We start from the raw sequence: 15,188 nt of genomic DNA, 5'->3' as shown, positions 1-15,188 counted from the left end.
TACTCAATGACCACATCTACCCACTCAATGACATGAACTGATGTGGCTGACACTCGGTATATTCACAGAATTTTAAATACAATAGTCCAGCCTATTTGAGAATGATGAAAAATATGTACCATATTACAAATTGAGTAAAATTATTTACTTACGTTCTTTTTCCTTTAGGCTTATCCATCATTTACTGTTTAAACCATATTCCAATACTCTACACGATTATCTAATTTATTGTAGAATTTCTACTCTACTTTCTCCTGGATACACCCAGGATACACCATTATATTCTAAATGTTTACTTATTTTGTCAGAATCAAGCATCTTTCAGAGATTTGCATCAAGCAAAAATAGTCTAGGCTGATTCAGTTGAAGATGTAACTAACAACAGTTAAAAATGATCAAATCCATTTCCACTACATCTTTAAAATTAACTGGTACATTTTTCTTAAGTTTTAACACTTTTCTGTTAACTGAGTACAGTTTCTTACATATTCAATTAATAAGCCAGCTGTGACAGATTTTCCTAATTAATTAAACAAGAGGACCATGATGGTCCTGAATCGCTCACCTCTTCCCACATGACCCAGTTTTGAGTATGACATCGTTTTTGACCAGCTTTCATGAAGATCCCATGAAAAATGTGACCTCTAGAGTGGTCACAAGGTTTTTCTATTTTTAGACCTACTGACCTAGTTTTTGAAGGCACGTGACCCAGTTTCGAACTTGACCTAGATATCATCAAGATGAACATTCTGACCAACTTTCATAAAGATCCCATGAAAAATGTGACCTCTAGAGTGGTCACAAGGTTTTTCTATTTTTAGACCTACTGACCTAGTTTTTGACCGCACGTGACCCAGTTTCGAACCTGACCTAGAAATCATCAAGATGAACATTCTGACCAACTTTCATGAAGATCCCAAGAAAAATGTGACCTCTAGAGTGGTCACAAGGTTTTTCTATTTTTAGACCTACTGACCTAGTTTTTGAAGGCACGTAACCCAGTTTCGCACTTGACCTAGATATATTCAAGATGAACATTCTGACCATTTTTCATGAAGATCCCATGAAAAATGTGACCTCTAGAGTGGTCACAAGGTTTTTTCTATTTTTAGACCTACTGACCTAGTTTTTGACCGCACGTCACCCAGTTTCGAACTTGACCTAGATATCATCAAGATGAACATTCTGACCATTTTTCATGAAGATCCCATGAAAAATGTGACCTCTAGAGTGGTCACAAGGTTTTTCTATTTTAGACCTACTGACCTAGTTTTTGACCACACGTGACCCAGTTTCGAACCTGACCTAGATATCATCAAGATGAACAATCTGACCAACTTTCATGAAGATCCCATGAAAAATGTGACCTCTAGAGTGGTCACAAGGTTTTTGTATTTTTAGACCTACTGACCTAGTTTCTGAAGGCACGTGACCCAGTTTCGAATTTGACCTAGATATCATCAAGATGAACATTCTGACCAACTTTCATGAAGATCCCATGAAAAATGTGACCTCTAGAGTGGTCACAAGGTTTTTCTATTTTTAGACCTACTGACCTAGTTTTTGACTCCACGTGACCCAGTTTCGAACTTGACCTAGATATCATCAAGATGAACATTCTGACCAACTTTCATGAAGATCCCATGAAAAATGTGACCTCTAGGTTGGTCACAAGGTTTTTCTATTTTTAGACCTACTGACCTAGTTTTTGACCACACGTGACCCAGTTTCGAACCTGACCTAGATATCATCAAGATGAACAATCTGACCAACTTTCATGAAGATCCCATGAAAAATGTGACCTCTAGAGTGGTCACAAGGTTTTTCTATTTTTAGACCTACTGACCTAGTTTTTGAACGCACATGACCCAGTTTCGAACTTGACCTAGATATCATCAAGATGAACATTCTGACCAACTTTCATGAAGATCCCAAGAAAAATGTGACCTCTAGAGTGGTCACAAGGTTTTTCTATTTTTAGACCTACTGACCTAGTTTTTGACTGCACGTGACCCAGTTTCGAACTTGACCTAGATATCATCAAGATGAACATTCTGACCAACTTTCATGAAGATCCCATGAAAAATGTGACCTCTAGAGTGGTCACAAGGTTTTTCTATTTTTAGACCTACTGACCTAGTTTTTGACTTCACGTGACCCAGTTTCGAACTTGACCTAGATATCATCAAGATGAACATTCTGACCAATTTTCATGAAGATCACATGAAAAATGTGACCTCTAGAGTGGTCACAAGGTTTTTCTATTTTTAGACCTACTGACCTAGTTTTTGACCGCACGTGACCCAGTTTCGAACTTGACCTAGATATCATCAAGATGAACATTCTGACCAATTTTCATAAAGATCCCATGAAAAATGTGACCTCTAGAGTGGTCACAAGCAAAAAGTTTACGGACGCACGGACGCACGGACGCACGGACGGACGACGGACGACGGACACTGCGCGATCACAAAAGCTCACCTTGTCACTTTGTGACAGGTGAGCTAAAAACAAAACAAAAAACAATGTTATGATTGCAGAACTATTTCCTTGTCAATTATTTTTTCTAATCCTTTAGTTTTGAATTCACAAACACTTTCTCTGTTATAAAAAACTTCCTTTTTAGATTTTTTCTATAAAACCACAACAACTCTCAGCAACAAATAATAAATAATTAAAAATCGTCTTTCATGTCGTCACTTGAACAAAAGAAGATACTCCATGTAATATTTATGTAAAAATTTCCCAGAAACTTATCTATCAGTATCAGTGAGATGCCCTGCTCTCCAAGCACCATCAATGAAAAATCAGTAGTATAGGATTTCCATAATTGGGACAATATTATTCCCAATTATAAATATGATATCTAATAGAATTGATCAAATCTTCTTGCTTTCTCCAAACACAGCAACATTTTGACAGATATTGATGCAGCGTGATTTATCAGCTTTTCATCACAAAAATCAGTCTGTTTTTTTCCTATGTACCTAGTAACAGTGTTTGTAAACTTTGCAGAAGAAAGTTATATGGCTTTTCAAGAGGAAAATCAGTCTATTTTTCCCAGTTCCCAAGTTCAACTGATAAGTAACATGAAAAATTCTGCCAAAGTCATAGTTTTGCCCTGTGTTAATAGATCAAATGTGCCTTTATACCCCCATGTGTATTTCTAGCTTTCATGAACAGTGCATTGTGGTCATATATATCAAGCGACTCTGTTTAATTCCGTGTGCCTAACTTGTCAAACACAAATGTTTGGAAATTGGCAACACCAGAAATCAATAAGTATATAGCATACACTGTTATTATTTCTTATGCTCTATTACAAAACTGTCTCTAGTTGCAGGAAAGAAACAAAATATTCTGCAAGTAAAATGTATAAAGTAATACTGCAAAATAGCTCCCTCTGATAACACTCGGCCAATCTGAAGATTGAAATATTGCTGGTTTTTTTTTTTCCGTTTCGTTTTGGTAAAAAAAAAATACTTTCTTTGGTAGAGAAGATGGGTATTTCTAACAATCAGCTAAAAAGTCTCAATGTGACAAAACTGGTTGTATGTTGAAACATACGTAAAAACATGAAAAATTTAAGTGTCCAGAGAACTCCAATTTTCAACTTCCAGATAACAATCAGTATTGATGAAATGTATAAACTGTACAATTAAATATGCACCACAATAATGAAATTACATCAGGGAATATACAGTATTAAATACTTTTAACACTATTTGCAAAAAAAAAAATTAACATAAATGAGGAGACATTCAGCTTTAAATATTTCAAATGATGGGAGGTCATATTTGTCAGATTATCACTTCTACATCATTATTTATGAGAGTTTCTGATTGTGATCATCCTGAACTGAAACTGAAACATTCTACAGCAAAAACACAAAATGCAATGTCAATATAATGGAGAACTTTTCTAGTTCCAGACACCTAACATTCCCTGGAGATAAAAGATGTGTGAGAAAAAAATTCTTTACTTTCAATGATGAAGAACTGGGAGGGAATTTAATGCTTATTTTGTAACATTGATAAAAGAGCTGTTTACTAACAATATTCTGACATTTTTCCCCCCAAAGGTGACACTAGTAGTTACTCAGGGATTGCCATTCAAACTGTCAAGTCCATCAAAGCAAATAACTTTTGACTTTAAAAATAACCTACTTATTGAGCGGAGTAGTTGTCCATTTTCCGTATACATGTTGTATCAACTAATTCAAGGGCCATAACTCTAGGGCAATAAAGACTATCCAACTGGTTATCAAACTTGGCGCATTGATTTGGTTATTGAACTTATTGTGACATGATTGGTACAATGGTTATAATTCCCTGGATGTGCCTCGTAGTCCTCTTGAATGTGGTCCATATCAGAATGTAGTGCCATTTTCCCCATCTAGTTAAGGAAACTTTTGTGCCAGAAAGAAGCTTTATTGGTGTTTTAGTGAAAAGAGAAAATGTCAGTGGAAGATTTTGAGCAACTTTGTTTATGCTTCCAAGTTTGTGTTGAAACTGCTGGGTAAAAGGAATGTGAACACTCAGGGACTTCTTGATATCTTTCTATGCAATATCAATGTTTTATCTCTTGACCATGGTTTCTCTTAATTATGTTCAACACAATATTATTTTTGCATTTTCATAGTCAGTAGACAGACCTTCAAAACAAGAGTAATCTCACTTGAAATGCTAATATGTAATACATGGAAAATAACAGAAAAGACATTTCGTACTATCTAACCTTTATGCCCATAAATGATAAACATTGTGATAAGGTTTAGTAAAACATTGGATGAGAGTTAATCAAACTAGAGAACAAAAAGTTTCACAATTTTCAAAGGTTGTGACTCCAGAACCAAAGGGACAATCCTAATGGTTATAAAACTTGGTCAACATATTATGTCCATAAACATTGTGAATAAGTTTGGTGAACATTGGACTGCTCAAGGTTGAGAGGTTTGTAATTTTGAGTAATTCAAGGGCCATTACTCCAGAGAGACTTGGAGGTTCAAGCTAGTTATGGAACTTGGCTGAGATATTATACCAATACACATCTGATCAAGATTTGTTAACACTGGACACAAACTACTGAAGTGAGTGGACAACTTCTGTTGACGGTGGCTGCTGCCCACTGCAGGTGTTCCCAAAAATAATAATGTCCTGTTTCACTGACGTGCTGAGGTCCATGAAGGCTCTGAGTTATATATGTGGCATTGACTACTATGAATCTAATGGGGATGCATGCATGGGCACTACAGAGAATGTTTGATGTACTTCAACCTTGCAGTAGGGACCTAGTTTCTGACCCCATGTTCTGAGTAAGTTTTGTAAAACTGGATCAAGATTGTGGCCTCTTCAGTCTAAAATAAATACAGATGGAATCAGATATTCAAACATTGAAATATATTTGTATTACTGAGAAATATTTGAATAAAATTTTCGAATTTGATTATTTGTAAAAAAAAGCATTTATTCGTGTTTCTTCTCTTTTTAGCAATTTCAGTTTTTAGATAAGAAAACCAATTATACTTCCATCAATCAAAGAAATATAGCAGCTACAACTGACACCATTGTCCAATGAACGAAGATGTAGCTTAAGTAAACAAAAAACAACAAGAGCCATGTTACACATGGCTAATCCCCCCGCTGGGCATATTATAATTGAAGGCTAAAGTTCCTGGCAAGTTAGTGTCTGAAAGTATTAATTTTGGGGAAAGCTTTGAAGAACCGTTTAGTTGTGGTCCGCATCAGGGGTTTTAAGATGTAGAAGAAAGAATAAGTCAGTTGTGAGGGGGTTACTGCTAAATTTTATTAATTTTCATGAACAGTATAGCTATGATGTTTTTTTATATGGCTACTGTAAAAAGAAGGAGTGGAAATTTAACAGGGAACAAGAGTGCCAGAATGTCAAAATATATGCCCGTCAAAGCAAATTTCTTTACTCTAGCACCTGTATTTGCAAATGGAATGTTAATTTTGTGGTTGTTTAGTACCGGTAATCATTGTAAGTCTTTTGTTTTTTAAAGTCCACAAAAAAACTCCTTACCAGGTAGAGATACCTTATATATAATAAAATACACCTAAAATTGGAGAGTAACATCTATGTTGTATCACAGAAAAGTGGTCTTGTTTTTTCCCTAGGGTCAATTATAAAAATGTTACAATATAAGTTATTTATAGTAACAACTAAGGGAAGTTAATCTTTATAGAAAAAAAAAAAAAAAAAAAAAATTGCAAGCCCATACAAAAATCTTTATCAGGTAGAGATTGATCAAAATACACCTCAAAATTGGTTTAGCATGCTTGTTGTACTAGAGAAAAGTGGTCTCGATTTTTCCCTACGACTTCTAATGAAAAAGTTACAATAAAAGCTATTTAAAGTAACAACAAAGGGAAGTAATTCTAAAGAAGGGAACTGCGCATGACACTTCGTCTCATGATGGTGTATAATTGTGCCAAGTTACATCAAAATCCCTCCTTGCATGAAGAAGAAATGCTTCGGACTAAGTCATTCTTGTATCTGACCTTTGGCCTCTAAGTGTAACCTTGACCTTAGGCCTAGTGACCTGGATCCTCCATCTCGTGGTGGACATTTGTGCCAAGTTATATCAAAATCCCTCTATGCATGAAGAAGAAATGCTCCGGACAAGGTTTTTATTCTTGTATGCTTTGACCTCTAAGTGTGACCTTGACCTTACACCTAGGGACCTGGTTCTTGCGCATGACACTCCACCTCGTGGTGGTAAACATTTGTGCCAAGATATATCAAAATCCCTCCATGCATGAAGAAGATATGCACCGGACAATTTTTTTTAAGAAAATATGATAAAGGGGAATAACTCAAAAAACAGGCAAGGTAGAGTTATTGTTCTTGCACACTGCACTTCCTCCAAATGTGTTCTATCAGTGTATGAAGTTTGAAGAAAATCCCTCCAGTACTTTTGGGGTTATGCTCCGGACAAAATGTTTTAAGAAAATAAGATAAAGGGGAATAACTCAAAAAATAGGCAAGGTAGAGTTATTGTTCTTGCACACTGCACTTCTTCCCAATGTGTTCTATCAGTGTATGAAGTTTTAAGAAAATCCCTCCAGTACTTTTGGAGTTATGCTACGGACAAAATTTTTTAAGAAAATATGATAAAGGGGAATAACTCAAAAAATAGGCAAGGTAGAGTTATTGTTCTTGCACATTGCACTTCCTCCCAAGGTGTTCTATGAGTGTATGAAGTTTGAAGAAAATCCCTCCAGTACTTTTGGAGTTACGCTCCGGACAAAGATCGTTGCGAGACGCACGGACAGAGAGCATTTCTAATATCCCCTTCCCCTTTGGCGGGGGGATAAAAAAAACAACCAAGATGGCATGTTCAATAAAACTAAAACCTTGAAAATATTGCTCGAATGAAGGCAATTAATTGCATTGTTACAAATTTGAAGGTAAATCGTCCGATTTTTCTAAGATCAGCTTAATCAACATCTTATTACTGCTAACAAGAAATATAATTATCAACATTGTATCGACACATGTCCCTTTAAAAAAATTTGACGGAGAAATAAATGAAGACTACAACAGGACCAGAACCCAAGAAATACAGTAAAAAAATCCCTGCAGCTTCTGAATACATGTTTTTTAAAAAGAAAAAAGTTTTAAAGGCTTTAGATTTCAAAAATGCTAACAACAAGCACTGGTGGCAAATTCATCTTAGTATATTGTAACGTTCCAAATATATGCTATTTCAGAAACCCAATTTTGAGACAGAAGTTCAGTAAAAACTAAAAAGCACTGTACATGAATATTTGAAAACATTAAAGGCACTCGCTACAGTTTTTCCGGACGAGTCGATATTTACCTCAACACCGTGCCCATTTGGTTTCGATGTAGCTCACTGCAGACTTGGTGCGGTCTTCTGCGCATGCCCTGAAGTGATTATCTAATGTCGCATACGGCAAACAATCGCAAATTATTGTATGTTCGCATGCATTTAATGTACAAAATGTATAATATACTGACTAAAGGTAAGGGCAAGTATCACCATGATTACAAAATATACACATTTAAAGTACTTTTAGTTCAAATAGCTTCAATCCGACATATACTGGAGTCTGTTATTTATACCAGCGCTCAAACTCTGCATTGAGTCATAGCTGTTTCTAATCCCGTACCGTACATTCGTAAACGATAGGTTTTGTTAACAAAAAGGGGCGGAAACTTTCATCGTTCTATGCCATCAAAATGCTTTAGAAACACCTTAAAATCCACTTATTAAGAAACCTGCCGTTTGATAATTTTATATATATATTTCTAAGTCATTTGCTCAAACACTGAATGAGTATTTCGTACCAACCTGCGTTGTATAAATGCCCAGCACACCCCACCTTGTAATCTGATTTAAGCGAAATCTAATATGGTGACCTATCAATTTTCTTTTTGTTTTAAATTAGGCAGACATAACCAAAGGTATGTGCAGAATTTGATTAAATTCTATTATGTGAAACTCGATAAAATAGCAGAAGTACCAACTTGAAATTGACAAAAATATGCAAAAATAGCCCTTGGGTCTGCTGAACAAGTATTCCTTGCCTTACAAAATCATGTTCTTTTGATTTCTCTGAGTATGTTTCAAATAGATATATTGTTTTCCGTTATAAAAATGCTTAGATAATCAAATTTATGCTGATTATTGTACTTTACTGAAATATATTTTAGGATTACAGAAATTTTGAAAAATGTTTAAAATAGCACCATATCTAGGGACAAATTAAATTGAAACAAAGCTGGTGACCTAGTATTTTTATTTCATTTTTCAATACATCATAACATGATCTTTTAATACAAAACATTTCATCAAAATCTATTATTGAGAAAAAAATTACGAAACTGTAGCGAGCGTCAGTGAAGAAAAACTGCTGTACTGTCTATCTACACTAACAGCTCACCCTGAACCTTTCATTCAGGTGAGCTAAAAGAATATAGTAGTGCTCATTTTCTTCTGAATTTTAATAAAAGAATATTGCCATGGTGTCAGTTTTACTTTAACTGTCAACAAAAAATAATTATTAAGGAAGAAAGATAACTCTCAGTTTTACCCTCAGTAGTAGGGTGATTAACAAACATAATTCTTCCTCTTTTTATCTCTTAAACTAGCAAACTCTGATGGTGTGAGATTAAAGTTGTTTTGCTATAAGCTGTAGTTAAGTACCACAGTGTTGTCTCCAGAATTTTTCCTTAGCTAAACATCCCAGTGTTGTCTCCAAGATTTTTCCACAGCTAAACACCTCAATGTTGTCTCCAAGATTTTTCCACAGCTAAACACCCCAGTGTTGTCTCCAGGAATTTTTCCCAGCTGAACACCCCAGTTTTATCTCTAGGAATTTTCCCCACCTTTGGTGTCCAACAGTGCCAGTATAACTATTTTTGATGATCAGGACTGTTTTCAGTTTTTCATTTAAATCTGTAACATTAGTGTGTGTTCAAATGCCACTGTTTACTAGGAGAAGAAATACATATACCATATATTTTGTGCAATAAATCTGACATTCTGTTGTCACAGTGATTTTCAGGAACTGCCAATAAACTCCTAAAATTATTGAGCAGACAAATGTTTTCAAGCAAAACCTAGGCAACTTAGCCTCTAGCACTAACACATAAATCACCCATTCTTATTATCTAGATAAATTCTGCAATACACACACAAATGATCTATGAGCAGCCAAACAGCCATTTTCCTGCCTCCATTAAAAGATTTTTGTAGTTTGTAACTTGTCTGGTTTTACATTACACTAACTCAATAGAAACTTTACTGCAACCCTCCAAAAGGACAGAAGATGCAGATCCAATTTTTTTTTACAGTCATCGATAGGTATCCAGGTAACAACAAGAACTCCAAAAAGCCAACTGGACGGCTTATTATGTTTTTGTTAGAAAAAAATCGTGACTGAGCTGAGTACGGCTCAAATCCACAGGGATTCAAAGTCAGCAGTATAAGGTGGTCAAAAAAAAATATTTTGTAATATTGAATTAATTCAATTATATGCACATTTGTCAGAGGAGATAGAGCACTATCTAGAACTATCGTGTTCAATATGTATGCAACAATTGAATTCAACAAGAGGCCCCCCTGAGGAGGACCTTGAACTTTTGACATTGCCTTTGACCAAGTTTCAAGAAAATCCATTTGGCAGTCCCATTAAAGTTATTTATGCCTTTTCTAAGTTTTGCTATGATGGCCAGAAATGTGCAACAAACCTGAGAGTGATTCAATCAATGAAGAAATTGGTTAAAGTTTTTTCTTTTATTTTGAGCTTTGGCAGCCCCAATTAAATGGGGAAAGGTCCATCAAGGATACTATAGACAAAGTTAATAAGCAAAGCTTTTTCAAGCAGTTCATGAGGAGAAGTTGTTTATTTTGCAATCTTATGAAGTAGGCCAAAGCGTTCTTTAGTTATTTAGTAGAAACAGTTTTCAGTTTCAAGCTAATCAAGGTAATCATCTGATCAACAGTTCTCTGCAGTTCTAAACTTGACCTTTGACCTACTGACAACATGAAGTCATCCTACAATGATTGACCACTCTGAGACCAAGCATTCTCAGTGATTTTTTTTGCGCCGATTTGACTCCGAAATTCGGTGTCTTCCCAATTGACAAAAATGGTCAAAATTCCCAAAAAATGCTTAAAAATTCCCAAAAAACGAGATGATTTTTCCCAATTAGATTGATTTCTTGTGAAAGTTGAACAAAAACAATGCAAATAATCATAAAAATTCCGACGCTAATTATGGTTTATTCGCAGAATTTTGTTGCCAATTCGAAGCGCGTTGTTTACATAAAACGGGTTACGGCATAGTACGGCATTTAGTATGACTTTCGTCACGGTCGCTAAATGCTTTTTCATGCGTCAAAATGAGTCGGAAAAAAATTGTTAGAAAATTACCCAAATTATCGAAAAATGTCGCATAATTTCAAATATTATAATAAGAAAATAAAACTTAAACACGCCATCGGTACTACGGACATTAGAACATCTTTTGATAAAGTTAAAGAGAAATCAAATTCAAATCAAACGTCAGAAAAGCAAAGTGATCTGTCCAAGAAATCCGAGTCCCTACAAAATGACCCTCAGAAATTAACAGATTCAAGCTCATGGCGACCCTAAGCTATCTGAGCTATCAGATCTTGTGACATCAGAAAATAACCTGTCTGTTCAACCTCAGTGCTCTCAGCTGGATGTAACCTTTTCCATCATTTCATTATAAACTTTCCAAAATGATTTTTTTATTAAGTTTTGTTAATTTTTCCCAATTTTGAAGTTAATCGCGCTAAAAATTCCCAATTTAAAAGGCATGGGCTGTTGCCAAAAAAGTAAAAAAATCACTGATTCTCTAGTTATTGATTGGAAACCAAATGGTCTACTGACTGACTGACCATAAGCAAAACAATATACTCCCTCTTCTTCAAAGGGGGGGGGGGGGATAAAAATTTCAATTAAATTACACATTAAATCATATTTGTAAGCCAAATGTTAGAATTCTGCTATTGGAATAGCTACCATTAGCAGGCTATTCTGCCAATCCAGAGATCTATTCAACAAAAAATCAAAATAAATCAATGTGAAAGAAAGAACAAGAGGACCATGATGGTCCTGAATCGCTCACCTCTTCCCACATGACCCAGTTTTGAGTATGACGTCGTTTTTTCTATTATTTGACATAGTGACCTAGTTTTTGAGCTCATGTGACCCAGTTTTGAACTTGACCTAGATATTATCAAGATAAAAATTCTGACCAATTTTCATGAAGATCCATTGAAAAATATGGTCTCTAGAGATGTCACAAGGTTTTTCTATTATTTGACCTATTGACCTAATTTTCGAAGGTACGTGACCCTCTTTTGAATTTTACCTAGATATCATCAAGGTGAACATTCTCACTAATTTTCATGAAGATCTCATGAAAAATATGGCCTCTTGAGAGGTCACAAGGTTTTTCTAATTTTATACCTACTGGCCTAGTTTTTGACCGCACGTGACCCAGTTTCGAAACTGACCTAGATATCATCAAGGTGAACATTCAGATCAATTTTCATGAAGAGCCATTAAAAAATATGGCCTCTAGAGAGGTCAAAAGATTTTAATAATTTTAGATCTACTGACCTAGTTTCTGACCGCAGTTGACCCAGTTTCAAATTTAACCTAGATATCATCAAGATGAACATTCAGACCAACTTTCATACAGATCCCATGAAAAGTATGGCCTCTAGAGAGGTCACAAGGTTTTTCATTATTTGACCTACTGACCTAGTTTTTGAAGGCACATGACCCAGTTTCAAACTTGACCTAGATATCACCAAGGTGAACATTCTGACCAATTTTTATGGAGATCCATTCACAAGTATGGCCTCTAGAGAGGTCACAAGGTTTTTCTATTTTTAGACCTACTGACCTAGTTTTTGACCGCACATGACCCTGTTTCGAACTTGACCTAGATATCATCAAGATGAACATTCAGATCAATTTTCATACAGATCCCATGAAAAATATGGTTTTTAGAGAGGTCACAAAGTTTTTCTATTATTTGACCTACTGACCTAGTTTTTGATGGCACGTGACCCACTTTTGAACTTGACCTAGATATCATCAAGATGAACATTCAGACCAACTTTCATACAGATCCCATGAAAAATATGGCCTCTAGAGAGGTCACAAAGTTTTTCTATTATTTGACCTACTGACCTAGTTTTTGTCGGCACGTGACCCACTTTCGAACTTGACCTAGATATCATCAAGGTGAACATTCTGACCAATTTTCATGAAGATCTCATGAAATATATGGCCTCTAGAGATGTCACAGGGTTTTTCTATTTTTTAGACCTACTGACCTAGTTTTTGACCGCACGTGATCCAGTTTCGAACTTGACCTAGATATCATCAAGGTGAACGTTCTGACCAATTTTCATGAAGATCTTGTGAAACATATGGCCTCTAGAGAGGTCACAAGGTTTTTCTATTTTTAGACCTACTGACCTAGTTTTGAAGGCATGTGACCCAGTTTCGAACTTGACCTAGATATCATCAAGATGAACATTCTGACCAATTTTCATAAAGATCTTGGGAAATATATGGCCTCTAGAGAGGTCACAAGGTTTTTCTATTTTTAGACCTACTGACCTAGTTTTTGATGGCACGTGACCCAGTTTCAAACTTGACCTAGATATCATCAAGATGAACATTCTGACCAACTTTCATAAAGATCCCATGAAAAATGTGACTTCTAAAGTGGTCACAAGCAAAAGTTTACGGACGCACGGACGGACGGACGACGGACACCGCACGATCACAAAAGCTCACCTTGTCACTTTGTGACAGGTGAGCTAAAAAAACTGTAAATATAAGGAATGAAATCAGAATTGTGGTTATATAGTTACCATCCTGATATAAAATGCACAGGGCTGTTTAATGTAAATGTGACTGCATTTAGCCTCATCACACTTTAAACAGCCCAATGTATTTTTTATCCTTGGCTTCACATACACCATCCATGAGTCCCTGCTGAAACCTACTGACTGCACTAAATACCTCAAAAGTCACAATAATACCTAACCTCACTTGGTAAACCCATATTTAACAAGAGCACTGCCTACAGGTGCCATCCCTCGTCTGCAAGTGCTGGACAATATGTAAGTACAAAAAGGGCCATAATTCGAATAAAATGCATATAAGAGTTATGGGTCTTGGCCTACATAGTTCCCTAATGATGATAAACAAGTGTGAAAAGTTTCAAAGCTGTAGCTCTTATAGTTTTTGAGAAAAGGTGGACCTAAACAAACAAGAGGACCATGATGGTCCTGAATCGCTCACCTCATCCCACATGACCCAGTTTTGAGTATGACGTCGTTTTTTCTATTATTTGACATAGTGACCTAGTTTTTGAGCTCATGTGACCCAGTTTTGAACTTGACCTAGATATTATCAAGATAAAAATTCTGACCAATTTTCATGAAGATCCATTGAAAAATATGGTCTCTAGAGAGGTCGTAAGGTTTTTCTATTATTTGACCTATTGACCTAGTTTTCGAAGGTATGTGACCCTGTTTTGAACTTTACCTAGATATCATCAAGGTGAACATTCTCACTAATTTTCATGAAGATCTCATGAAAAATATGGCCTCTAGAGAGGTCACAAGGTTTTTCTATTTTTATACCTACTGGCCTAGCTTTTGACCGCACGTGACCCAGTTTCGAACTTGACCTAGATATCATCAAGGTGAACATTCAGATCAATTTTCATGAAGATCCATTGAAAAATATGGCCTCTAGAGAGGTCAAAAGATTTTAGTAATTTTAGACCTACTGACCTAGTTTTTGAACGCAGTTAACCCAGTTTCAAATTTGGCCTAGATATCATCAAGGTGAACATTCTGACCAATTTTCATGGAGATCCATTCACAAGTATGGCCTCTAGAGAGGTCACAAGGTTTTTCTATTTTTAGACCTACTGACCTAGTTTTTGACCGCACATGACCTTGTTTCGAACATGACCTAGATATCATCAAGATAAACATTCAGACCAATTTTCATACAGATCCCATGAAAAATATGGCCTTTAGAGAGGTCACAAGGTTTTTCTATTATTTGACCTACTGACCTAGTTTTTGATGGCATGTGACCCACTTTCAAACTTGACCTAGATATCATCAAGATGAACATTCAGACCAACTTTCATACAGATCCCATAAAAAATATGGCCTCTAGAGAGGTCACAAGGTTTTTCTATTATTTGACCTACTGACCTAGTTTTTGATGGCACGTGACCCAGTTTCGAACTTGATCTAGATATCATCAAGATGAACATTCAGAACAACATTCATACAGATCCCATAAAAAATATGGCCTTTAGAGAGGTCACAAGGTTTTTCTATTATTTGACCTACTGACCTAGTTTTAAATGGCACGTGACCCAGTTTCAAACTTGACCTAGATATCATCAAGGTGAACGTTCTGACCAATTTTCATGAAGATCTTGTGAAATATATGGCCTCTAGAGTGGTCACAAGGTTTTTCTATTTTTAGACCTACTGACCTAGTTTTTGAAGGCACGTGACCCAGTTTCGAACCTGACCTAGATATCATCAAGGTGAACATTCTGACCAATTTTCATGAAGATCTTGTGAAATATATGGCCTCTAGCGAGGTCACAAGG

At 35.8% G+C, this 15,188-nt stretch overlaps 1 protein-coding gene across 1 annotated transcript in view; it reads right to left on the bottom strand.

The window, feature by feature from the left end:
* Positions 1–193, bottom strand: part of LOC123527502 (vasodilator-stimulated phosphoprotein-like) — a 61,740-nt gene extending 61,547 nt beyond the window's left edge. The window contains exon 1 of the mRNA XM_045306992.2: positions 153–193. Coding sequence (XP_045162927.2) covers positions 153–181 — 29 coding nt within the window. The 5' untranslated portion in view covers positions 182–193. The remainder of the gene's footprint in view (positions 1–152) is intronic.
* Between the last annotated feature and the right edge of the window lie 14,995 nt (positions 194–15,188).

The sequence above is a fragment of the Mercenaria mercenaria genome, chromosome 1 (genome assembly GCF_021730395.1).
Source record: "Mercenaria mercenaria strain notata chromosome 1, MADL_Memer_1, whole genome shotgun sequence".
Taxonomy (NCBI): domain Eukaryota; kingdom Metazoa; phylum Mollusca; class Bivalvia; order Venerida; family Veneridae; genus Mercenaria; species Mercenaria mercenaria.
The sequence above is the reverse complement of the archived record's forward strand: the minus strand, read 5'-3'. Positions and strand labels throughout refer to the sequence as shown.